This window comes from Macaca nemestrina, chromosome 2 (genome assembly GCF_043159975.1).
Source record: "Macaca nemestrina isolate mMacNem1 chromosome 2, mMacNem.hap1, whole genome shotgun sequence".
NCBI lineage: Eukaryota > Metazoa > Chordata > Mammalia > Primates > Cercopithecidae > Macaca > Macaca nemestrina.
This window is the reverse complement of record NC_092126.1, coordinates 34363917-34390037: the sequence shown is the minus strand read 5'-3', so window position 1 is coordinate 34390037 and position 26121 is coordinate 34363917. Positions and strand designations below refer to the sequence as shown.

Genomic DNA, 26121 nt, shown 5'->3' with positions numbered 1-26121 from the left:
ATCCTACAAAGTTTCTAGACTGACATTCTTCACTGCAGAGCCAACTATATTACTTTTCCACTCAAAATCCTTCAATAATTCCCGCTGCCTCTCCAGGCCAGTACAAAGACTTCACATGAGCATATAAGGCCCTTCACTTCATGGGGCCAACTTTGCCAGAATTGTCTCCAATTCCTCCCCTATGCTTCCTTAGGCTATAGTCTCATTAAATTACTTGGGGTATCCTCCTCTATGTCTGTTAAAAATTCATCAACTTCCCTCCCTTCCCTCAATACTCCTTGTACCTTCATTCATTAATTCATTCGCTCATTTACTCATTTATACCTAGCTGTGGGTTATATTTATTTGTATACTTTTCTTACCAGCAACCTAGATGGTACTTTGGAAGACAGAGATCAGGTTCTATCTGTCCTTATATCTCAACATCAAGCACAAAACTCTGTGATCAGTATATGTCCTACAAATGTTTTGCTGAGCTGAAGACTAGGATGACTGGTAAAGACATTGATAGTAAGGAAAAATTTAGAAGTAGAGACCAAATGAAGGAAAATAATGAGTTTGACTCTGGCTTGCTCAACTTTTAGGAATAATAAATGACTTTTAAGGCAAATATGGATTTAATTCTACTTTGCTAAAGTCTAGATTTCTGGAAAAAAATTACCTGGTGAAATCATAATAAAAGTGTGATGGTGAGGAATAAGGTTTTTGCTCAGACAGCCTCCTATTCTATACCAGGTATCCATTCACTTATTTATATATTTATTCATTCATTCAATAAGCAGTATATACTACTAAAATCTAGACACTATGGAAAATGCTGGGGAAATAGTAGAAATATGAAGGAAAATAAAGCTTCTCCTCTTTGAGAATTTATAATCTACTGGGGGTAAAAATCAAGTTTTTAAAAGAGATAGAGATATGTTCCATTTCCAACAATGAAGCATTTATTTATTTTACATCATTCTCTCACTAAAAACAAATATAAACACTAGAAAAGACACAAGAGACATGTATTTGAGAGTCCTGAGGCAGTGTAGATTTGAGGGGCCAAGAAACTGGACAGAAGAGAAACCCAGGGAGGTGCTTAAGACATTCTGTGCAGATTTTCCACTCAAGGGAATTCCTCAAGGCTGATTCCTAAAATAGTGTGGATAGAAAGGCTGGGAAGCCTAGTTTAAAAAAATAGCTACTAAGAAACAGAAACTGAGTAGAGCTTTTGGTGGTCTCATGGGACTGGGGAGAAAAACTGAAGTTCAGGGCTATTGAGAGAGCAAGGGATAAAGACACATAGATGCATCAGAGAAGAGAAGTAGTCCAACAGTCTGAGTGGCTTATCATCTCAAGGCATTCACTAATTAGCAAAAGCAGCATAGAGAGAAACTGAACAAAAACCTAGAGCTAAGAAATTATGAAAATAAACGGAGCATTTGAGGCTCTCACAAATAAAAATTGGCATTGAAGACTTGTCAAGGAAGAACACCCCTCGTGAACACAGGTTTTTAGTTAGGGTCCTTTAAGGACTATACCCAAGGAGTAAAGGGAATCAGAAATAGATTGGGGCCTTAAAGACATTTGAAGAAACTCAGCCTCTAAATAGCTTAATCCTAATTGGATTCAGGAGACTTCTCCCATTATAATCACTTGCTAGAAGCTAAAGACTCATGTAAAAACCTTCATAATCTTCATTACACGTTGTCTACTATTTAATAAAAAATTAACAAGCATACCAAGAGGTGGAACCAAGAAAGAGACAATAAAAACAGACCTATAGGTGATCCAGACATTGTAGTCATTACATAGGCATTAAAATAACTATAATGAACCTGTTTAAGACAACAGGTACAGTGATTTTCAAAGAACTGGAATTTGAATTGATGTTTGAAGAATACCTTGAATTTCAACTAATCCAGTACTGACTTTACAAAGAACTTAGTTTTTGGATGCAATTAATTCTAGCCAAGGGTGGATCACGGGGATGAGGAACAAAGGAAGAAAGGGTGAGGCACATCATCACAGGTAAAGAGAAGAGAGTTTGGGTAGAATTGAGCAGGAAGAGAGGACAAGCATGGCCTCCCTTCCACATATAAACAATAGAAAATCAAGAGGGTTTTCCTACTAATATTGATTAAATATTCCTGATTGATCAGGACTAGATCACATGCAGGAGGAAAAACAACAACTCATTGATGTTTATCTATTTTAGGATTTCTTCAGTAAATCTGACCCATTTCTGGAAATTTTTCGTATGAATGATGATGCAACTCAGCAGCTGGTGCACCGAACTGAGGTAAGAAGAGTCATCTTCAGCTATGCCATCTTATCTCCTAAGATGATAAATTGACCTGTTTTGAGAAACTCCTTTTATTACTTTTTTTTTTTTTTTTTTTTGAGATGGAGTCTCACTGTGTCACCCAGGCTAGAGTGTAGTGGTGCAATCTCAGCTCACTGCAACCTCCGCCTCCCCGCTTCAAACAATTCTCTGCTTCAGCCTCCTGAGTAGCTGGGGTTACAGGTACCTGCCACCATGCCCAGCTAATTTTTGTGTTTTTAGTAGAGACAGGGTTTCAGCATCTTGGCCAGGCTGGTCTTGAACTCCTGACCTCGTGATCCACCCGCCTCAGCCTCCCAAAGTGCTGGGATTACAGGCATGAGCCACCGCACCTGGCCTCCTTTTATTTCTTAATGCCTATAGATATACACTCAGACCTGAAATCTTCAATGTCCTCAAGAAGATTCTGCCATTTTCAGCTTTTTTTTTTCACTTTTAATCTTTAATTTAGTTGTCAAAAGAACCTCTCTAACCCCAATTTCTATTGTTAACTTTCAAAACAGACAATTAGCAACTTATTCATAATAGAAGTATAAATACTAGCTAACATTTAATGAGGTTATTTGGATGTCTAGGTGCCAAGAATTAGACTGTTCTTTACATGCATAATTTTATTTCTCACAAAAATTCCTTATACATGATGATGATGATGATGATGATGATGACAACCCCCATTTTACAGTTGAAGAAACTGAACTTTAAGGAGGTTAAGTCACTTACCCAGATCTACCAGGTAGCAAAGGGTGGTGCTGAGGTTTCAATTGAGGTTGACGCTGAGCTTCACGGTAATTTGGGAAGTCAATCTTCCTCCCCAGGGAAAGTACATACATTGGACTGATGTCAGTCCTACCACATGAACACCTGACCTTTCCTAGCAGTCACTTAGTCTAGCTGTATCTCCTTCTTACTCTTCCTCTTCTTTCTCCAAGTGGCTCCAACTTTATCTCTTACTGCCCTACGCCCTACTACCCACTACCACACACACATTCAACAACTAACCACGATCTCCATTTTTCATTTTATTTTACTTGTAAGCCAGTTCAAGAGGGATTTTGTAGGAGTGAAGTACATTGATAAGAAGGAAGTGATATACTTGTGCTGAATGACTTGGAGCTGAGAGAAGACCCAGTTATGCTTGCATAGCAGTTGCAGGGTAAAAAAAGAAGAAACCCCCACGACTTTCATAAGGTGATGGTGTGGTTGCTATGTCCCCACAACATCGCTTTGGAAATCCAGTTTCCTGAAGTGACAGAGTTGCAGGTGTTGTTAAGGGAATGTTTCATGTCATTGTTATGGTAGACAAAAATTAAATAGTCTTGGATGGGCTAGTTGTGGATATCATCTGATACAAAGTTGATATCTAATAAAATGTGTTTAATAAAAAAATAAACATATAAATGCTGTTAAATATAAATAGTATGTCTGTTGCATGCTATAGAACAATGTAATTCTTTGGAACTTAATCCCTGAAGAATAAGTTGAGGTACAGCTAGTACAGTTGCCCTGAGTGATATCTCATCACCACCACCAAAAGAGGTCTTTCACCCATTAAGTTTCCTTAGGTGAAACAAACTTCTTTTGAGGGAAGTGGAGCAAGATGGCCAAATAGAAGCCTCCACTAATCATCCTGTAATCATCCTTCCCATAGGAAGACCAAATTAAACAACTCTCCACACACACACACACACAAAGCAACTTCATAAGAACCAAACATCAGGTGAATGACCACAGTACTTGGTTTTAACATCATATCATTGAAAGAGACACTGAAGAGGATAAGAAAGACAGTCTTGAATTGCTGATACCACTCCTCCCTCATCCCCTTGGCAGTGGCTGCATGGTGCAGATAGAGCAACTGTGTGCTTGGGGAAGAGAGTGCAGTGATTATGGGAGCTTGCACTGGAACTTAGTGCTGCCCCATCACAGCAGAAAGCAATACTGGGCATAACTCATCCTGTGCCCATAGAGGAAGAATTTAAACCAGTCCTAGCCAGAGGGGATCACTCATCCCAGGAGTGGAAACCTGAGTTCTGGCAGGCCTTGCCACTGCAAGCTGAAGGGCTCTGGGGTCCTAAATAAACTTGAAAGGCAGTCTAAGCCAAAAATACTGCAATTTCTGGGCAAGTACTGGTGCTCTGCTGGACTCATAGCCAGTGGGCTTAGGGGGCATGCAACCTAGTGAGACACCAGCCAAAGTCACCAAGGGAATACCTGCACCACCCCTCAGGTGCATGCATCACCAAGGAATGTGTGCCCCACACCCTAGGCAGTGCAGCACACAGCTCCAGGAGACACTCCTTCCTCCCACTCGAGGAGAGGAGAGGAAAGTGTAAATAGAACTTTGTCTTGCAACTTGGATACCATCTCAGCCACAATAGAATAGGGCACCATGCAGAGTCCTGAGGTCCCCATTCCAGGCCCTAGCTCCCAGCTAACATTTCTAGACAAACCCCGGGCCAAAAGGAAGCCTACTGCCTTGAAGGGAAGCAGGATTCATTACCTTCTGACTAAAAATCTCTTGGGTCCCGAATCATCAGCAATTGTAGCCGGGCTGTACTCGTCATGGGCCTTGGATGAAACACAGAGACATGGTGGTTTAGATGTGATGCAGTGCATTCCCAGCTATGGTGGCTATTGGGGGAGATTCTTTCTGCTTGAGCAAAGGACAGTGACAAAGAAAGGGGACTTCGTTTTGCAACTTAGGTACCGGCTCAGCCACAGTGAGGTAGAGCAGCAGTTGGGCTCTTGGGGGTCCCCGATTAAAGGCTTTGGCTCTTGGATAGCATTTCTGGACCTGCTTTGGGTAAGAGAGGAGTCCACTTCCCTGAAGAGAGAGTCCTAGGACTGGCAGCATTCACCACAAGCTGACTAATGAATACTTGGGCCTTGAGTGAATGTTGGCGGTAGGCAGGCAGTACTTGCTGTGGTCCCAGCTTGGTGGTGGCCAACGAAGAGGCTCCTCTGCTTGTGGAAAGGGGAGGAAAAAGTGGGAAAATTTTGTCTTATGGCTTGGGTACTAGCTCAAACACAGTAGAATAGAGCACGAGGTGGAGTCCTAAGGTTTCCAACTCCAAGCCCTGGCTCCCATATGGCATTTCTGGACCTGCCTGGGACTGGGAAGAACTCACTATCCTGAAGGGAAGGACACAGCCTGGCTGACTTTGCCATCTGATTGTAGAGTACTACAGCCTTGTGTGAACATACGTGGTAGCCAAGCAGTGGTTACCCCAGGCCTTGGGTGAGAGTCAGTACTATGCTGGCTTCACATCTGACCCAGTGCAGTCCAGTGATGGCAGCCACAAGGGTGCTAGTGTCACCTCACCTTCAACTCCAGGCAGCTCATTACAGAGAGACTCCATTTGTTTGGGAGAAAGTAAAGGAAGAGGAGAAAGGTTTCCACCTGGTAATCCAGGGAATTCTTCCAGATCTTATCCAAGACCACCACTGTACCTCTACAAGTCTGAAAAAGCCCAGCATCACTGAGCTTGGGATGCCCCCTAATGCAGATACAGTCACAGTGACAAAAAGAGACCATGACACCCAAATCCCTTTGAATACCTGGAAAGCCTTCCCAAGAAGGAGGAGTATGAACAAGGCCAGACTGCAAAGACTACAATAAATATAAAAATCTTCAATATCCAGATATACTGGTGAACATCTACAAGCATCAAGACCATCCACAAAAACATGCCCTCGAAAAACAAAGTAAATAAGGCACCAGAGACCAATCCTAGAACAAAAGAGTTATGTGACCTTTCAGATAGAGAATTCAAAATAGTTATTTTGAGGAAACTTGATGAAATTTAAGATAACACAGAGAAGGAATTCAGAAGCCTGTCCAATAAATTTAAGAAAGAGATTGAAATAATTGTAAGAAATCAAGCAGAAATTCTGGAGTTGAAAAATGCAAATGGCATACTATATAAGGCATCAGAGTCTCTTAACAGCAGAATTGATCAAGCAGAAGAAAGAATTAGTGAGCTTGAAGATAGGCTATTTGAAAATACACAATCAGAAGAGATAAGAGAAAAAAGAATTTTTTAAAATGAAGCATGCCTACACGATCAATAAAATAGCCTCAAAAGGGCAAATCTAAGAGTTATTGGCCATAAAGAATAAGGAGAAAAAGAGATAAGGGTAGAAAGTTTATTCAAAGGGATAAGAGAGAACTTACCAAACTTAGAGAAAGATATCAACATTCAAGTACAAGGTTATAGAAGACCAAATAGATATAACCAAAATAAGATGACTTCAAGACAGTTAATAATCAAACCCCCAAAGGTCTAAAGAAAATATCCTAAAAGGAATATGAGAAAAGAAAAACAAATTATGTACAATACAGCTGTAATACATCTGACAGCAGAATTCTCAGTAGAAACCTTAAAGACCAGGGGAGAGTGGTGTAACATATTTAAAGTGCTGAAGGAAAAAAACTTGTATCCTAGAACAGCATATCCAGCAAAAATATTCTTCAATTATGAAGAAGAAATAAAGACTTCCCTAGAAAAACAAAATCTGAGGGATTTCATTAACACCAGAACTGTAAAGGGAGTTCTTCAATCTGAAACAACACTACATTAATGAGCAATAAGAAATCATCAACTCACTGGTAATAGCAACTATACAGAAAAACACAGAATATTATAATGCTGTAATTGTGGTATGTAAACTACCAACATTTTGAGTAGATAGGGTAAAAGATAAACTGGTCACATGTTTATAGCGGCACAATTTGCAATTGCAAAAATATGGAACCAGCCCAAATGTCTATCAGTCAATGAGTGGATAAAGAAATTGTGGTATTTATATACCATGGAATACTATTTAGCCATAAAAAGGAATGAAATAATGGCATTCACAGCAACCTGGATGGAACTGGAGATTATTATTCTAAGTGAAGTAACTCAGGAATGGAAACCAAACATTTTATGTTCTCACTTATAAGTGGTAGCTAAGCTAAGATACAAAGGAATAAGAATGATCCATGGACTTTTCGGACCTAGGGAAAAGGATGGGAGGGGGTTGAGTGATAAAAGACTGCAAACTGAGTGCAGCGTATACTGCTCAGTTGATGAGTGCACCAAAATCTCACAAATCACCACTGAAGAACTTACTCATGTTACCAAATACTACCTACCCTCAAAAATCTATAGAAATAAAAAAATTAAAAAATAAAATGCATTTCTGTGGGGAAAAGAAGATATAACAATCCCTTAGAAAGAAAGTATAATGAAATACTTTTATTTTTCTATTTATTTTCTTTCTATGAAAGAAAATTTAAAAAAATTAACTACAATAACTTTTCAAGACATAGTCATTAAAATAATATATAAACAACAAAAAGTTAAAAAGCTGGGGGACAAAGTTAAAGTGTAGAGCTTTTATTAACTTTTTCTTTGTTAGTTTGTCTGTTTCTTTATGCAATCAGTGTTGACTTGTTGTCAGTTTAAATTAATGGGTTTTGGTATGCAATCTTCAAGAGATCCATCTGACATGCAAGTTCTCCTGACACATATAGGCTCAAAATAAAGGGATGGAGGAAAATTTACCAAGCAAATGGAAAACAAAACAAAACAAAAAACAGGGGTTGCAATCCTAGTTTCCAACAAAACAGACTTTAAACCAACAAAGATCAAAAAAGGCAAAGAAAGCCATTACATAATGGTAAAAAGTGTAATTCAGCAAGAAGAGCTAACTGTTCTAAATATGTATGCACCTAGATTCGTATAGCAAGTTTTTACAGACCTTCAAAGAGACTTAGGCCCCCACACAATAATAGGGGGAGACTAACACCTCACAGACAATATTAATAAATTATAAATCCATATAAAGTTGGGAAATTTATATTAACCCAAATAATTTTTTACCTAATAATTCTTCTTGCTATCGCTTTAATCATCCTAAGCGTACTAGGACACATGACAAAGTCACACAGAAACATTATTTCTCCACTTCAATGCATTAGAAGAAATTTAACAATGAGTCTAGGATCTAGTTATATTAAGGAATCTGGTAGAAGAGGGAATCATGTATAAAATAATTATACTATTTGGATAGATAATTAATTTAAAAAAAAATTCTAAGCCAGGCGCTGTGGCTCACGCCTGTAATCCCAGCACTTTGGGAGGCCGAGGTGGGCAGATCACCCGAGGTCGGGAGTTCAAGACCAGCCTGACCAACATGCAGAAACCCCGTCTCTACTAAAATACAAAATTAGCTGGGTGTGGTAGGGCATGCCTGTAATCCCAGCTACTTGGGAGGCTGAGGCAGGAGAATCACTTGAACCCAGGAGGCAGAGGTTGCAGTGAGCCGAGATAGCACCATTGCACTATAGCCTGGGCAACAAGAGCAAAACTCCATCTCAAAATAAATAAATAAATAAATAAGACTTCCACTAACTAAAGACTTCCTAGGTAGAAAAATCAATATGACAGAATTCCATTTAACTTTATTTATATATCCCCTAGAGCAGTGGTTCTGAAACTTTGTACCTCAGAATCACCTAGGAGACCCACCTCTAGAGTGTCTGTCAGTAGTTCTGGGTGAGGACTAGAAATTTCTGTTTTTAAGAAGTTTCCAGGTGATGCAGGAACCACACTTTGGGAACCCCTGCCCTCGAGTACACAGTACAATGCTAGGCACAGAGCAGCTACTCGTACATTCTGAACCAAATTGAATTATCTGAACCATAGTGATGGCAAGGTAAGATTTGACTCATATAGATTCTTAGGCAAGGATTAGCCAAGTTTGTGATTAGTAAAGTGGTTTTAAAAGGGTTTTCCTATGTTATAGACATAGTTTATAATCTTAAGATCTGCCTTGTCGTGCCTGTCCAGGATATTCTAATTGAGTTGGTGATAAGCGAGTTTAAGTATGGTCCTGGGATTTTTCTTCTAGAAACTTCTCTTTGGACTTGCAATCTGATGTGACTCAAGGTCACAGATTACCAGACCATCCAATTATTTAGCAGCAGAATTGTCTTGCTATATCCTTCACCCCGCTAAAAGTCTTTACCTTTGCTGACCCCAAGAGAAGAGAATTTATACCACAAGACTGACAGTCCTACAGAACTGAGAATTCTTTATCAATAGGTAGAGACAGCTCTATCCTTAATTTCAACCCCTTTTGATATAGAAGGGATCATTCTCAGCATCCACATGCTGGGAAATATTATTGGCATTATTCATGAAACAACAGCCAGGACGGTGACCACAGGAGTTCTGCTCATAATGACCTGCTTAGTGGGTACCCTTAAAAGATTTACTACATCAAGTTTTTATTAAGGCACCTCTTCCAGGCTATTCTTTTCATATGCATCACAATGGTTTCTCAAGCAGTTTTAATGTGGAAATGCAAAAATGTCAAGCATTTCTCCCCCACTCACCACTCCTCTCTTTCTTTTCCCAGGTTGTGATGAATAACTTAAGCCCAGCCTGGAAATCATTCAAAGTATCCGTAAATTCTCTATGCAGCGGAGACCCAGACCGCCGGCTGAAGGTCAGAAATCTGTGTCCAAGAAATGTGATTTTTTAAAAAAATGTATTTAATCCTCCTCTTTCTTTTCAAAATAGTATTGGCAAACCCCAGATTTTCTTTACAATGTACCCAACCCTCTCATCTTTTAGCACCTTAATGGAAGAAACAAGGGCTATTTCTTCTGCTAGGGCCATTGAAGCTCATGTGAAAGCCCAAAATAAATTCCAATTGTGTTATATCAAGAGGCAAAACCCATGTCTTCTGAAAGACAAAACCATGACAATAAATTCAGGGTATAAATGAGAGTTATTAAAATGAAAATGGTGTCATATCAATTATCTACTGTTACATAACAGAATAATGCAAAATTTAGTAGCTTAGAACAAGAAGCATTTATTTAGCTTATGATTCTGGGTACTGGCAAGTTGAGCTGAACTAATCTAGGTGGCTCTTCTGTTGGTCTTGCCTGGACTTTTCTCAGGCATTTGTGATCAGCTACCCAAGAGGAGGGTGGTTCTGCTTCTGGGGTTGGCTGGCTGTCGTCTGGAATGACAGGAGGGGTGGGGCCATATGGCTGTCATCATCCCCAGGCCAGCTTGGACTAACACACACAGTGAACTTAGGGTTCTAAGAATGCAAGAACAGAACCCCATAAGACCTCTTTAGGGCCTAGGCTCAGAACTCACACAGGTCACTTTCTCCACAGTCTAGGTCAAAGCAAGTCGCGTGGTCAATACAGACTTAAAGGGTGAGGAGATAGACTACATCTCTTGGTGGGAGAAGCTCCAAAGTATCGTGGCCACTTTTTCAATCTATCACAAAGGCTTTTTGAGCACCTTGGGAATGTAAAAGTTGGAAGAAAATATGCATTCAGAATCACCAAAGGAAGACAATAGGCTGAATGCCAGAAGCAGATTTCAGGAGATGTTTTTTATAGTCCGTGCTCTGGCCTTTCTTCTACCTTGAAAGTCTAGAAGTTCCTTGTTGTCAATGGCCCAGAGTTGATTCAATCAATTAAGGATAACTAAGCAAATTTACTGGAGACTTGTGCCTATAAACTAAAAGGCCAATTGATTAATGTTCAGTGAAAAACACAACCATCAACCAGACCCAGCAGTCATATCAGCTTCTCAAGGGCGTTTTCTTGTGGGCAAACCACAGAGAAGACAATCATCAGAATGTTGCTGTGATTGCCTGAAATCAGAACTGGGTAACTGAGACAGTTAATAGCTTCAGTCTCTGAAAACCAGGAGTGCCCACCTCCACTGTCCATCAGGCAGACTAAACATTCATGTTGACTTTTCAGGGGAACTAATCCCCTGGAAAGTGTTAGCTGGGCACTGAGGATGCTTGCCTTAGTAGCTTCACATTTTCCTCACTACTTTTGCCCCACAAACCTTCTGACAGATACAATTTTTTGATTCATCGATGTGATCAGTCAGGTTAGAATCCCATCTGATTGGTTAATTTCAAGCTCTTTAAGATGGCTTTATATTCTTTGCTTAAACCCATTCTGTATGAGCTTTGCAGTTGAACTCTTAGCAGACATGTTCACTTCCATGTTCTTGAGGAGCAACTCAGAGTTGCACCTGATATCTCTGTAAGAACCGAGATATTCAAGCCTCAACCCCACTGGAAACCTTCAATTCAAAATCAGGATTCTTGGCTATTTGGTCCTTCATGTGGAAGCTCCTATGCAGAATGGCCAAGAGCTGTGACTTCGGGCATAGGATGGCAATTATTACTTACACTTTGAGTAGCACCCTCCTATTCCCAGGGAGGTAAATGACCCTCTTTGGTCAGAAATAAAATAATACCTCTTTTAGCCATATATCAACTTTTTTATGAGGAGTCATTAAATGGATAAAAGGAGAGGGTCATTTGTAATTGAATTTTTAAAATGCAGAAAAGGAACACTTTGTGGCTTTGTGAGTGCTCTGCGGCCTGTAGAGAAATAAGTGGGAGCTAAGGAAATAGATGACTGATTGACAGATGATAGATAGATGATAGAGGAAAGAGAGGAAGAAAGAATTTGAGAAGGAAGAATAGAGGAAAAGAAGGAAAAAAAGGAGAAAGGAAGGGAATGGGGAGAGAAGGATCAGGGTTTCTCCACACGTGCACTGTTGATGTTTGGATTTTGCTGCGGGGAGCTGTCCTGTGCCTGTAGGATCCTTAACAGCAGCCCTAGCTAGTAGATGCCAGTAGTATTCCACCCTCTGTCACATACACACTCACACACCTTGCTTCCTGTGTCAGTCTGACAATCAAAAGTGTATTCAGACATTGCCAAATGTTCTCTAGAGGGTAAAATCACTTCCCGATAAGAACCACTGGTATAGTACATCAAACGTATTATACATTAGAGTCACCTGGGAGCCTTGTTAAATTCCTCAAGAACCTATGAAAATGTTTTAATTTCTTTCAAAATCAGAAGAAGAGAATCAACATGTAAGATTAACTAAAATATTCTAATTTGTTTTCTTGCATCAGAAAGCAACCAACTTTTTAGGGTCCATGAAAATCTGTTGTGTTAAGAGGGGCCCATGAAGGCAAAAGTGCCTAGGGTCAATGAAAGTCACACTGTGTTCCTATCCCAAATATCGTATCATCTCATCAGAAAATACTTCAGTATGTATTGCTAACAGATAATAAATCTTTCCATTAATAAAACTACAAAATATTACTCTTAAGAATACCAACTATACTTCCGTAATGCCACCAAATATTCTGCCATTGTTTATTTTTGCCAGAGTCTCTCATTTATTAAACAATTGTTTCTATTTGTTTGTTTTTAAGTGAAGATTTAAACAAGGCCTAAGCACTCCATTTGACTGAGATGTCTCTGAAGCCTCCTGTAATCAGTTCGTTCTCACTCCCCTTTTTCTCCCGCTTGTAATTTACTTAGTGAAGAAACCAGGCTGGTTTGTCCCACAGCATTTCTCACATTCTGTGTTTCCTATAAACGCATATTTGGAACTTGGTCAGATTTCAGGGTCTGTTTTATGGCAAGAATGCCCTAGTATTATTAAGAATTTACGGATTTTTTATGTATTTCAGTGTTTCCATCTATTTCAGTTATTATAATTCCTTTGAAATCTTAAGTTGTCCCATATTTGGCCAATAAAAACTTCTTCAAGTTGGCTCTTGAATTCTTTTAATATAAACTTAGTAATGCTTAATAACATCCTTGCTTTCTGGAAAGAATTTTTGAACTAAACTAATTTTGAAATTTTATAATTCTTTTTCTTCATTGTATGTATATTTCTATGGATGCAGAGCCATATTTTAATGTCTCTTGAAATCATCCCTCTCCATAGTTAGACCTATAGCACATAGAACAGTCAGGTTCATTTGTTTCAATTTGTTTTCAATTTTTAGATATTTTTTTCAAATTTAATTTTGCCTTATAAGTATATTAAATATTTACATGGTTCCAAAGTCAAAACTGCAAAACAGGGCATATTCAGAAAAATTAACTTCCATTCCTGTCTCTTCTACCTTTTACCTTCATTTTGTAGCATATTTTTGTACGCTACGTTTTATAGCATATTTTAATACCTGGTAGAGTTAACCATATCCAATTCTGTATTCCTTGCCGCCTTAAGGGTTTTTCTAGATATTTTACCTGTTTTTTCCATTGAGCTTTATAAACAACTTGTCTAATACCAGAAGAAAACCCAAAACTTGATAATATTTTATTGAGATTGCATTTAACTTGTGAATTAGGCAGAATTTTCTCTTTATAATATTGAGTCTTCCTATCCTAGAATATGGCATGTCTTTTCATTCATTCAAGTCTCCTTTTGTGTTTTGCAGGAGTGCTTAATGTTTTTTCTCTTATTTTCTATGTACCTCTTAGAACCTCTGACTATTGTTTGTATATATGAAGGTCATCGAATTTTTTCTTAAACTAGTATTTGTTCTCTTACTGTTTATAGTAATTTTCCCATTAATTTTGCTTTTTGCCTTGCCTTGCCTTGCCTTGCCTTGCCTTTCTTTTTGAGACGGAGTCTTGCTCTGTCACCCAGGCTGGAGTGCAGTGGCGTGATCTAGGCTCGCTACAACCTCTGCCTCCCAGGTTCAAGTGATTTCCCTGCCGTGGCCTCCTAAGTAGCTATGATTACAGGCTTGTGCCACCACGCCCAACTAATTTTTATATTTTTAGTAGAGATGGGGTGTCACCATGTTGGCCAGGTTGGTCTCAAACACCTGACCTTAAGTGATCTGCACACCTCGGCCTCTCAAAGTGCTGGGATTACAGGCGTGAACCACCGTGCCTAGCCTGTTTTTTTTCCCAAATATATAATCCTACTACTTGAAAATGGAGATAGTTTTTATCCTTACCCCTTTTTTTCTTCTAATACCCTCAATGTGATAGATGGCAGTGGAGGTAGAGGGCCTCCTTGTCTTATTCATGAACATAGTAGAAAATTCTATAGTGTTTCCCCATTAATTCTGGCAGAGATTAATATTTTTATAGAGAGAGAGTCTTGCTATGTCGCCCAGGCTGATCTCAAACTCCTGGGCTCAAGCAGCCCTCTCCCTCAGCCTCCTAAAGTGCTGGGATTACATGTGGGAGCCAATGCATCTGGCTGGGATTCATTTTTTCATGTAACTCTGAAGGTATCAGACACTCAGTGCTTTCTCAGTCATGTCTACTGAGCCTTAAATACCTATGATATTCAATAAAATTAAATACCTTAAATATTCAGATAATATTTTTACCGGTTATGGTAACCCAAGAGATAACACCGCAACATGCTAAAATGTCTTCTGAACTGTATAAAAGGCATTACACTACTACTTTCTATGACATCCTAGACATGCCATATTCTAGGATAGGAAGACTCAATATACATTATTTCTACAGCATATTAGAGTTTATAAAGCCCTTATCAAAATCATAATTTCATTTACTTCTAACCACATTGTGAGGTAGGTTCCATTTTCTTCATTTTACAGATGGGGAAACTGAGACTCAAAAACCCATGCTCTTAAATGTCAAATTCAATGTTGTTTTGATCAGATTGCACTGCCTCTATTTTATTGTGTTATACTTATTAGAAAATAAATCATCCTGATAAGCATATTTCTTGACCTTTCAACTAGAATGATTTGTTTACCATTACTCTAATATTTAACAGAAGTAAGATTTGTCTTTATATAACATTTCATAAAGTCTGAGACACTAAAGGAAAGTCTTTCGATAAAACTATAACACAATGCTTACTTATCAATGTATGATTTATAAGAAAATATGTACCTCTTAGATTCTAGGAACTATGGCATTAACCACTTTCTTTGATTTGATCAACATATTGTTAATACCCAGAACATGTTCTTTAGGAGGCAATGCTGATGTTCAGAATAGATTCTTCCAGAGGGTGTTCTTAGAGAAGAAAAGGGTGAGAGGGCACTGTCAGCAAGTATTTACTCATAACCCAATTATGCCTAGCACTGTGGAAAACTGTCATGCCAGAACAGTCTTGACAAACACCATATAAGCACCCTGAGGCCATTTAATCACATGCATTCTAGGGCTATTTTCTATCTCTTTCTCTAATTTCCAAACCACACAAGTAATATGGATACTTTCCCCTATACAAAATTCATCAGGCATTCTCAGAGTATGGTTGATAAGAGCTATTTGCCTTGAAGGGGAAACTAAGGTGATAGCATCAGTTGTTCTGGATCACTTTGCCCCCATGCCTTATGTAGGAGATAGGCTGAGCCCATGGTACAGTAAAGGAAATGGCAGAAGAGGAGGAGAAGCAGGTAGCCAAAGTCAAAGTAGAAGTGAGTAAGACCCAGGAACCCACTAAGGGCTGAAAGGAGGCCCAAATACAAGTCTAAAGCAACCCCTCAATGACATTTCACCCACGATTCACCTCGCTTGTTCTTTGTGCCCCCTGTCTTAAGCTGCCATGCCTGGCTGATTTAAAAGAGCCATGTTCTAGAGTTGCCTTCTGACACCCCCAAAGTTGGATTCCTGGCCAATCAGGAAAGTGCTCTGTTAAATCAGAATCCCACACTCAGTGGTCCTGGAGACTTCATTTTCACAATTTACATAAACAATGCTGGTACAGGCCATTTGCCAAGCACATATTGAGAAATGCTGTCTTTTTTTTTTTTTTTTTTTTTTTTTTTACTTTAAGTTTTTTCTTTAAGTTTTTTTACTTTAAGTTCTAGGAGACATGTGCAAAATGTGTAGGTTTGTTACATAGGTATACATGGGCCATGGTGGTTTGCTGCATTTATCAACCTGTCATCTAGGTTTTAAGCTCCACATGCATTAGGTATTTGTCCTGATGCTATCCCTCCCCTTGCCTCCCACCCCCTGACAGGCCCCAGTGTATGATGTTCCCCTCCTTGTGTCCATGTCTTCTGATTGTTCCACTCCCACTTATGAGTGAGAACATGTGGTGTTTGGTTTTCTGTTCCTATGTTAGTTTGCTGAGAATGATGGCTTCCAGCTTCATCCATGTCCCTGTAAAGGACATGAACTCATTCTTCTTTATGACTGTATAGTATTCCACGGTGTATACATGCCACATTTTCTTTACCCAATCTGTCACTGATGGGCATTTGGGTTGGGTCCCTGTCTTTGCTATTGTAAATAGTTCTGTGATAAACATACATGTGCATGTGTCTTTATAGTAGAATGATTTATAACCCTTTGGGTATATACCCAGTAATGGGATTGCTGAGTCAAATGGTATTTCTGGTTCTAGATCCTTGAGGAAACACCACACTATCTTCCACAATGGTTGAACTAATTTACACTCCCACCAACAAAGTAAAAGTGTTCCTATTTCTCCAAGCCTCACCAGCATCTGTTGTTTCCTGACTTTTTAATAATCAACATTCTAACTGGTGTGAGATGGTATCTCGTTGTGGTTTTGATTTGCATTTCTCTAATGACCAGTGATGATGAGCTTTTTTTCATATGTTTGGTGGCTGCTTAAATGCCTTCTTTGGAGAAGTGTCTGTTCATATCCTTCGCCCACTTTTTGATGGGTTGTTTTTTTCTCGTAAATTTGTTTAAGTTCCTTATAGGTTCCAGATATTAGATCTTTGTCAGATGGATAGATTGCAAAAAGAGAAATATTGTCTTTCCACTGATCCTCCAAACCTAGCTGACTCACTACAGGTACTGCCCTTATGTAGTTCAGCACTGTTTCTGATGCCTTACTGTGAGGCTGAGTGTATATGTATGGGTACATTCTGTTCTTCCTCCTATAAGAAATCCTTAACAGCTGTCTTTTGATAACATCCAACTATTCATATCTTTCTCATTTCATGTGTGACCAGGCGATCTTCAATTGAAATTGTATTTTCTCCACAAATTCACTGTCTTTGCTTTGGCCTCTCTGAGCCAGACCGACACACTACTGCCAAATGAATTTGAGTTCATTCACACAGTCTGCCTTGGAACTTCCCCCTTTATTCTCAGTCTCATGTGACTCTTAACCCCTGGGTCCCTACTTGCCTCTTATTTTGCCTCTGATTTTTTATAATTAATTGCATGTTTGTTTTCTTTCTGTTTCATGCTGATTTTTTTCTAGCAAACCTTCTAGCTCTCACTGCTTGGAAAGGAAAGGACAAATTCCAACCCCCCCATCTGAATCCTTGGCATTGGCCCCAATTCAGCCCCATTAATTCCCCCAAACCCATAGAAATGGCTTTAATCACTATATACAAATTACATCAATATTTCATGATTATTGGTGCAAAACACAGGCAGTTGGAATTGAGGAGTCCGCTGCTATGTTCAGTATTGTTAGAAACACCTGCAACAAAGAACCTGGCATTTTTAGGCAATTGAAAGCGATTTCACCTTCCTCTCTATGTGCCTTATATTTGTAATGGGAAAAAAAAATCCTTGGATGGCTCATAGTCCTCTTGAGTTTTCTTGAGATCTGGTCAGATTCAAGTGCTTTCTTTATGGCCTTCTGGACTCAAGAGCTGCTGGTTTTGTGCCTGTCAATAGTTCATTCTTCTAAATGTCCTGGAATTTACCTGATTGCAGACTCATGGAGGTGTCTCTCTATTGGATCAACCATAGCACAGGAATTCTTGAGTCTACTTAACTAAATGGCACTCCTGAGTACAGCAGGCTCCCTCTACTGAAATTGGAAATCAATACTGCAGCATGAAAAAGCAGTAGCCAGCTCAAATAGTGTTAAATCATGCAGGAATCAAGGAGGTTTCTGAATTGAGAGAAAAACTACATATTCTCTCAACTTTAATAATTCTTTCTTTTCATTAATGTCATCTTATATTACATCTTATATTTGCTAAAACACATATTAAGAATCTGTGTTTTAGCAAATTGCTTATAATTACAGAGCTTACTTTGCACAGCCTTAGTTTAAACCTGGGTCTCTCCTGCTCTATAATCTCTGCTCTTCACTATTTAAAAAACAGTTAATATTTACTGAGCACTTACCATGTACCAGATACTGTGATGGGCACCTTAATTAACTTTTCTCGTTGAACTCTGTAATTATTCTAGGTTAAGCAAAGCCGCAGTAACAAAGAGACCCCATGTAGTAGAAGTTAATTTCTTGCTCACATAACAATCAAAGGTAAAACTTTCATATCAATGTTTACCTCTCCTTCACAAAGTGATTCAATAACTCGGGTTGCTTCTATCTTGTGGCTCATCCATATCTTAGGGACTTATTTTTGTTTGCATCCAACAGGCAAAAGGGGAAAAAGTGTGAAGAAGCCTCTCTCTAAAAGTTTTAGCTGAAAACAACATCTAGTATTGCTGCCTATATTCCAATGAGTAGAACTCAGTCACATAGCCACAGTAAATGCCAAGAGAAACCAGGAAATGTGGCCTAGTAGGATGCCTAGAAATAGAAGGAAACAGATTTTTGGTGAATTGGCTGGCTCTTCCACAGGGAGACACTCTTATTATCCTCATTTTGCAAATGGGAAAACTGAGACTAATAAAGATTAAATAACTAGCCTAAATTCACAGAGCTAGTCAGTGGCATTGAAAGGATCAGTCTTTATGACTCTGGAACCTAAACTCCATACCAGAACCTAAAGTCCAATAAATCCTTCTGTAATGATGGAAATATTCTGTATCTACAATGTTCAAAAGAGTAGCCACTACCCACATGTGGCCAAAGCAATTCTTTCCCAACCTCTCCTCTCTTTCTCTTCAAGCCTCCTTCTTATTTTCAGTCCACCCATTCTGATATCCCATTCCCTTTTCTTCAAAAAACATCATCCTTCCCATCCACCAAGGAGAAAATTCTGCCCCTTCATGTGTCAAGCCTCTGCCACTAATGGGACCTCTCCTCTGTCCAGTCTTTAGTGACTCCAAATTGGAAGAAATGGGCTCTTCTACAAATGGGGGTCAACACTAGATGCTTCAATGTCAAAATAACTTTTTCATTAGTGAAAATTAGATCTGATTTCTTCACTATCTAAAAAGAGAGCCTACCTTTCTAAAGCAAGGGCTAGTTTGTTTGTTCGTTTGTTTGTTTGTTTGTTTTTTCCAAGAAACCATATACACTGATCTTACATAAAAAAAGAACCTTGGGAGTTAGTGTTTCAGTGGGGAAAACAGAAAAGTTCTGGACAAAGATGTTGGTAATCGTTGCAATACAATATGAATATACTTAATGCCACAGAGTTGTCAATTTAAAAATAAATGGCAAATTTTATGTTATGTATCTTTTACCACAATAAAAATTAAATTTAGAAAAAGACTTCTTCCTGTTAACATGACTTTGAACCTGCTCCTTGTGAAACAACTGCCTGACATTATTGTACTACCGTGTGTTTAACGCCTGCCTAAAGCTGGCATACCTTACCTATAATGGCTCTTGTTCTCTCAGCAATCTGGGATCAGGGTATGGCAGCTCCTAAGCAATTCTTTCTGACTCCTAAATTCCTCCCTTTTGGAAACCCTTGCAGGCAACGGGTAAGGTCCTTCCTTGCCCAGTCATTATGAGGGAAGAGGCCAAAAGAGGTGGTACAACCTGGCCAAACCGTTTTATTGAAAAAATTGTCCATGGTCATGCTCTTTGATTTTTTAAAACTGTGTTTGAAAAAGTCATCTTTGGAAAGCACTTTGTAAGTCTGAACTAAAAGTATCAAATGAATGCTATTCAGTGTGCTGATGAGGTCTCTAGTTGAAAGTAAGGAGGTAGCCCTCTTATTATCTGGGTGGACATTTCCCTACTAGAGAGAATGTCCATCTAAATAAATTGCAATTGCTGCAACTAGAAGTAGTTTCCTCACATTATTAATCCATCTGCATCCCCTTCTACAGTGAAAATGGATAGCTAACCAGCTACTGGGAAGATACTTGGGGAAAACTGGGACCTGGATAAAGTTGCTTAATGATGGAGGGAAGGATTCTTCTGAGTAGAAATTCTGAGAATCCCTCAATGCAATTTTGTGTCATAATTCAAACTGATAGGACTTACTGCTCTGTTTACATAATGCTGTGTTCTGGTAACACTGATTATGCTGGTTGCTCTTAGTTGATTGTTTGTTTATTTAGTTTAAAATATTTTTAATGTGAGTTACTCTATAGTTTATTGCACTACTTTGTTCACACAGAAACTGAAAAAGTTGCCTCAAGATCTCAGTTTTATTTTTGCACATTTGGAAATGTTGTTTTTAACCTAGCCTTGTCAATAGGAAGGTTTTCACAAACTGGGTTGACATCCCAAGAGGCCTTTTCATTGAGTAAGCTTCTGCAGGGCATTGAGCTTCTCTCCCACATTTTAAACATTAAACCAGAATGTTGTTTAAAAAAGAAGAAAATATCACAATCTGCAGCCATCCTGGGCTTTTTTTCTGGAAAGTATTGTCAGTAGAATCATCAAATAAAACATGGAGAGACCTGTCTCTTAGGAAGAAAGTCAGCTTTCATAAAGAACGAGTCCTTGAAGCAAAGGGAAATGACCCTTTCTTAGATGCTTGGCAGAACCGTCCCATAGGCCCTCCTTCTCAGGAGCTGGAGGAGGTATCAGCATCTCCTCAAAGTTGTGGTGCTTGTAAGATCCCACCTGTCTGCAGTGTTTATACTTCCCACAAAGATTAAGGAAAGCCAGGAGGACTTTGTTTGTGTGGAGCACACAAAACAAATATCAAGAAAGAGCAAATTGACTGACCTCATAAGAAATGAATTATTTTCTCTCTGAGAGTGTGTGAATTGTTCCTTCCTGGGACCCTGAGCTCATTGAAAATGAGCATAAATGCTTTTGGACAATTCCAACGAAGAGAAGAAAGTTAGAATGATCATCGCCCCCACATCCACCCCATGCAATTTAGAGAGAAATCAGGTAGAGATGAAGAGATGCCTCCTCATGTTGCCTACAGAGGCCACTCATGCTGCATGGCTCCAGTCAGGATCCCTGTCTCACTGGGTCTCGTCTCCAGCTTCTTTGCTGGTACAGAAACTCAGCTTTGTCCAATCACTCAGACTTGGTGGGACCTGGAAGAACTGACTCACACAAAAGGCAGATGCATAAGTCAGGAGGCCAACACAATAATTTACAAAATAAATGAATAGATTAATTAAATATAAATAAATAAATTTGGCAAGAACTATAATTATCAAGCTCCATATAGGGAACCTCTTTCCTGATACCTGAATACTTTTGAAGCAGAATTAGCAACCAAAATATGTTATTTGGTGAACACAGAAAAATCAAGGCAAGGGCACATGAGGAGTCTGGAGAGAGTCTACTCTGGTCAGTAGTTGTGACTGAAGGACTCAAGAGTCTGGAGCATCTGATTAAGTTAATAAGGTACTTGATCTTAAAATTACAGATAATTTGGCTGGGCGCAGTAACTCACACCTGTAATCCCAGCATTTTGGAAGGCCGATGGGGGCAGATCACGAGGTCAGGAGATTAAGACAATCCTAGTCAACATGGTGAAACCCTGTCTCTACTAAAACTACAAAAAAAAAAAAAAAAAAAAAAACTGGATATGGTGGCACGTGCCTATAACCCCAGCTACTCAGGAGGCTGAGGCAGGAGAATCTGTTGAACCAAGGAGTCAGAGGTTGCAGTGAGTTGAGATCATACCACTGCACTCCAGCCTGGTGACAGAGTGAGACTCCCTCTCAAAAAAAAATAAATAAATACAGATAATTCTAGGCTTTCATGTACTCATTAAAGCTGATCCCTGACTCCCAATTCCTGAGGTGAGCCATGGTATATCTTGTCAATGTATAATTTTCAAAAAGTTAAAAGTATGACTCTCATTGAATTATCAAATGAATATGTATCAAAATTTTATTCAACTCATTAATTAATGAGGTAACCAATAAGAAGATAAAACTTCTCCAAGAGCATTTTGGGGAATTTAATTTACATAGTCCTTTTATTTAAACAGGACTAAGATTTCTAGATACAAAATTAATTAATGTCTTTAGGGGCAATAAACCATAAACTTCAGGGTCATCTTTACACCAGAAGGAAATCATTGCATCATATACAAGTTTAACATGTATCACTTTACAGAGTCTGAGCCCTCAATTATTAGTAATAAATAGTAAATAGCAGAAACAAATAATGGTAAATTCTTACAGGAAACTATATCATCCTTGGATGGGCCTATTAAATAATGATTAAGTATGGCATTGAAAGGGCTTACGGTCACACTCTTGGACTTGTTTTCAGGTTGTGGATAATGTTTCTTAACAGATTCAAGTAGTTCCTGGGTTCACATTTCTAGAAGATCCTGATATATGCCTGAAATTCCCATCTGTCCCTCTTCATTGCCTCCCCGTCTCTGAATAGTTGGCATGTTCTTAACATTCAGGTGTCAACTCAAAACTGAAGCACTCACAGATGCCTTCCCAGACTTCGTTGTTCATACATACATTCCTCCAGTTACTCTTCATCTCATCACCATAGTAATCTCCCTCACGGCACTTACCATCACCTGTGATTATGTTGTTTATTTGTTTACATGTTTATAGTTTGGGTCCTCTACTGAAATGTAAGTGCCAAGATCTGTGGGAAAGGAACTGGCCTATGTAATTCACCTCTATATCCTCAGCCCCTAAAACAGTGCTTGGCATATAGTAGATTGTTAATAAATACATGCTTAAAGAATGAATAGATGGATAGATGGAACGATAGATAGATGGATGGATATATACACAAGCCCATAGTTACATTAGCTCGATACCATTGATGACATTGTACCAGATTTTTTGCTATTTGGTCTCATCTTTTAAAGACCTCTAGAGAAACATCCTTATCTACTCATTCTTATCTCCACATATATCAATGCTAGTGATTAGGCTAATGAGGTTAATGTTTCCATCACATCAGTTATGACCTGGGACACTTCCTTTAATTTAAGACAAGTCTAAATTCATCATGGAAGTTTTCTTTCCTCATTGTCACGTCTTGGAGAACATCCCGTTGCTACTCATTTATCACCATATTTTCTCCTAACATTTTTTTCCCTTAAATTTAAACATACCTTTCCCTCCACCAGCCATAGGGAGTTAGAAGAAGGAAAAGAAGGAAGGGAAGAGTCTGGAGGATGAAGTAACCAACAGAGAAAAGCACTCCCTCAGGAATGAGGGGCTGGAATGCAAGTCACAAAAAAAAAAAAAAAAAAAAAAAAAGAAAAGAAACAGTATTGTGGCCACATCGGTTCTCACAGCATAGCTTTTGGAGGGGAAAAAGGCCTAAAATCTTAGAAAAGGAATGGTAAAGAAAGTAGCCTTGTGGATTTTCTAAATGTCAGGTCCTTTTTATTTCACTGGCATAATTTATGGTTTAGTACTTTGCTTCTTTGAACAGTTCCTAGAACAGCAAGGACCAAGTCTAGTACTAACAATGATGAATCCTGGTTTACCTTTAAGCAATGAGATTTTTAATAGAATAAATCAGAAGAGGGATGTGGGGTGAGTGAGACAAAGAGGATTCAATTAAGTCTTAAAATGGGTGAGAAAAGAAAGAGCATCCTTTGGATTCTGATCCTCAGAACTTTTTCTACAACCTACTTGTCTCCACCCCACAGTCCCGCAACTTCAGTTTCATTTCCCGTGGCAATTAAACCTTTACTCAAACATTGTGTTGACCACCCAGCATGCCTTATTGCACTGGTATTTAAAACATTTCATGACAGCTCTCCCATGAAAGAGTAAAATCACTAAATGGACTTGTCAGAAAGCATTACCTCTGGCTCATCTCCCCTGCAGACCAGCTGGCCTTCTTCATAAGCTCTCTTACAATGCAATCACCCCTGCTACTCCCAATAATCAAACTGACTCTTGAAGGCATATGATGTAATGAACCACAACAGACCTTAAGACAAGGTCAGCATATAATCTAGAATAATACTGTCAAACTTTAGCAACATCAGAATCTCCAGGAAGGCTTGTTGAAACTTACATCGTTGGGTCCTAACCCCAGAGTCTCTGATTCAGTAAGTCTGGGGTGGGGCCCAAGACTTGCATTTCTAACAAGTTCCCAGATGATGTTGATGCTGTTTGTTCAGAGTTCACGCATAGAGAATGATTCATATAGAAGAAATAGTCAAGAGACAGTCTCAACAATATAGTTCCCTCAATTCATCCATCTCCACCTTAAAATTTCCCTATAACTTCATCCACTGTTTCTTTTTTACGAAAACAAGTTTATCTGCCCACTTCACTCCAATTCATCAATTACTCAAAGACTCTTCCAGAGTGTTTTAAAGCTAGAAGGAAGATTTGGAGTCATCTCTCAATTGTTGCTTCTTAAATTAACACTATTGATATTTGGAATTGGATAATTCTATGCAGTGGGGGACTGAGCTAGGTATTGTAGGATGGTTAGCAAGCCTCTATCAACTAGTTGCAAGTGGCACTGCCCCCCTCAGTGGTTATAATAAAAAATGTCTCCAGAAACTGCCAAATTACCCTTGTTGAGAACCACTACTCGAGTCAATTGTATCTTTACTCTCTCCCTCTTTGTTGGGATTTAAGGGTGAAAATTCATCACATGCCTTCCTGAGTTTGGGCCAGTTGAGAAACAAAAACAGAACTTGAAAACATGGCCATCAGAATATAATCTCACTGTTGCTAAAGCTGGCCCCAGTGCACAAGTAGGAATGCTTCTCCTGGGAGATGTTTGGATTGTGATTAACAATAGGTGAATGAACTCTGGCTTTAAACTAACACAGGAACAGAAAACCAAATACTGTATGTTCTCACTTATAAGTGGAAGCTAAATGATGAGAATACGTGGACACAAAGAGGGGAACAACAGACACTGGGGCCTACCTGAGAGTAGAGGGTAGAGGAGCAGAAAATAATGTAAAAAAAAAAAACAACTATTTGGTACTAGGCTTAGTACCTGGGTGACAAAATAATCTGTACAAAAATCCAAATGACACAAGTTTGCCTATAAAACAACACACCCATACCCCTGAACCTAAAATAAAAGATTGGAAAAAAAAAAATAGGTGAGGAAGCCCATAGCTAATCTTAGGTAGGGAAAAAAATAAATGTATAAATACCAGGTGGGACTGCAGTGGCAAAACTAAGGCAGTGGATCTCAACCTTGGATTCATATTAGAATCACCTGAGGAGCTTTAAAAACCACTGGTTCCTAGACCCCACCTCAAACCAATTAAATAGAATTTCTGAGTATAAAGGCCAAAACATTAGAAATTTTTAAAAACAGCCAAGGTGATGATAATGTGAAGTCAAAGTAAAGAACCACTGTTTAACTGAATAGATTGAGAACATTAAATCCCTTGTTAGATTTTTCTTTAGGGTATTAAGGAGACATCCCCTGGTCTGATACAAGATTTCTCAGTGCTTCTTAAGACTTTTTCCGTTACAAAATTCTGCTGACGTATAAGTTGCATAAACATAATAGAAAGGCCATTAAATATTTATAGGTTTCAGAGTAGGCTTCCTGGGAGAACATAGTGTCTAAGCCAGGACCTCAAATGCATGTGCAAAGACCTGGAAGTTTGTGATTAACAGGCTCAATGCTGCAGCATTTCAACATGTTGGGGAGGAGACCCTAGGGCAGGATTAAAGATGGCAAGGCTAATGAGGTAAACAGAACATTTGGATCATGTTAAGGAGCTTTATTTTCTATCCTGAGAGCAATGGGAGGCACTGATGGCCTCTATGCAGAATGAGTGATGTGGTCATATTTGAATTTCTGGGGTTAGGACTCTGCCTATTTTGTAGAATTTGGATTGCATGAGGGCAAGGTTGGAAGCAGGAGGTCTGGTTAGAAGTCCTGTCAGTGGCTGGGCGCAGTGGCTCACGCCTGTAATCCCAGCACTTTGGGAGGCCAAGCAGGCAGATCACG

The 26121-nt window shown here is 39.0% G+C and overlaps 1 protein-coding gene and 1 long non-coding RNA gene across 5 annotated transcripts in view; one reads left to right on the top strand and one right to left on the bottom strand.

The window, feature by feature from the left end:
- LOC105490381 (copine 4) overlaps window positions 1–26121 on the top strand; it is a 505490-nt gene that overhangs the window by 347754 nt on the left and 131615 nt on the right. For all 4 annotated transcript variants that reach the window (XM_071090915.1, XM_011755904.3, XM_071090916.1 and 1 more), the window contains exons 6-7: window positions 2204–2287; window positions 9737–9826. In XM_071090915.1, coding sequence (XP_070947016.1) covers window positions 2204–2287; window positions 9737–9826 — 174 coding nt within the window. The remainder of the gene's footprint in view (window positions 1–2203; window positions 2288–9736; window positions 9827–26121) is intronic.
- The window catches only part of LOC105490380 (uncharacterized), a 64148-nt gene that overhangs the window by 34801 nt on the left and 3226 nt on the right, over window positions 1–26121 (bottom strand). Inside the window, exon 2 of the long non-coding RNA XR_011619688.1 lies at window positions 4830–4897. This is a non-coding gene — a long non-coding RNA (uncharacterized lncRNA). The remainder of the gene's footprint in view (window positions 1–4829; window positions 4898–26121) is intronic.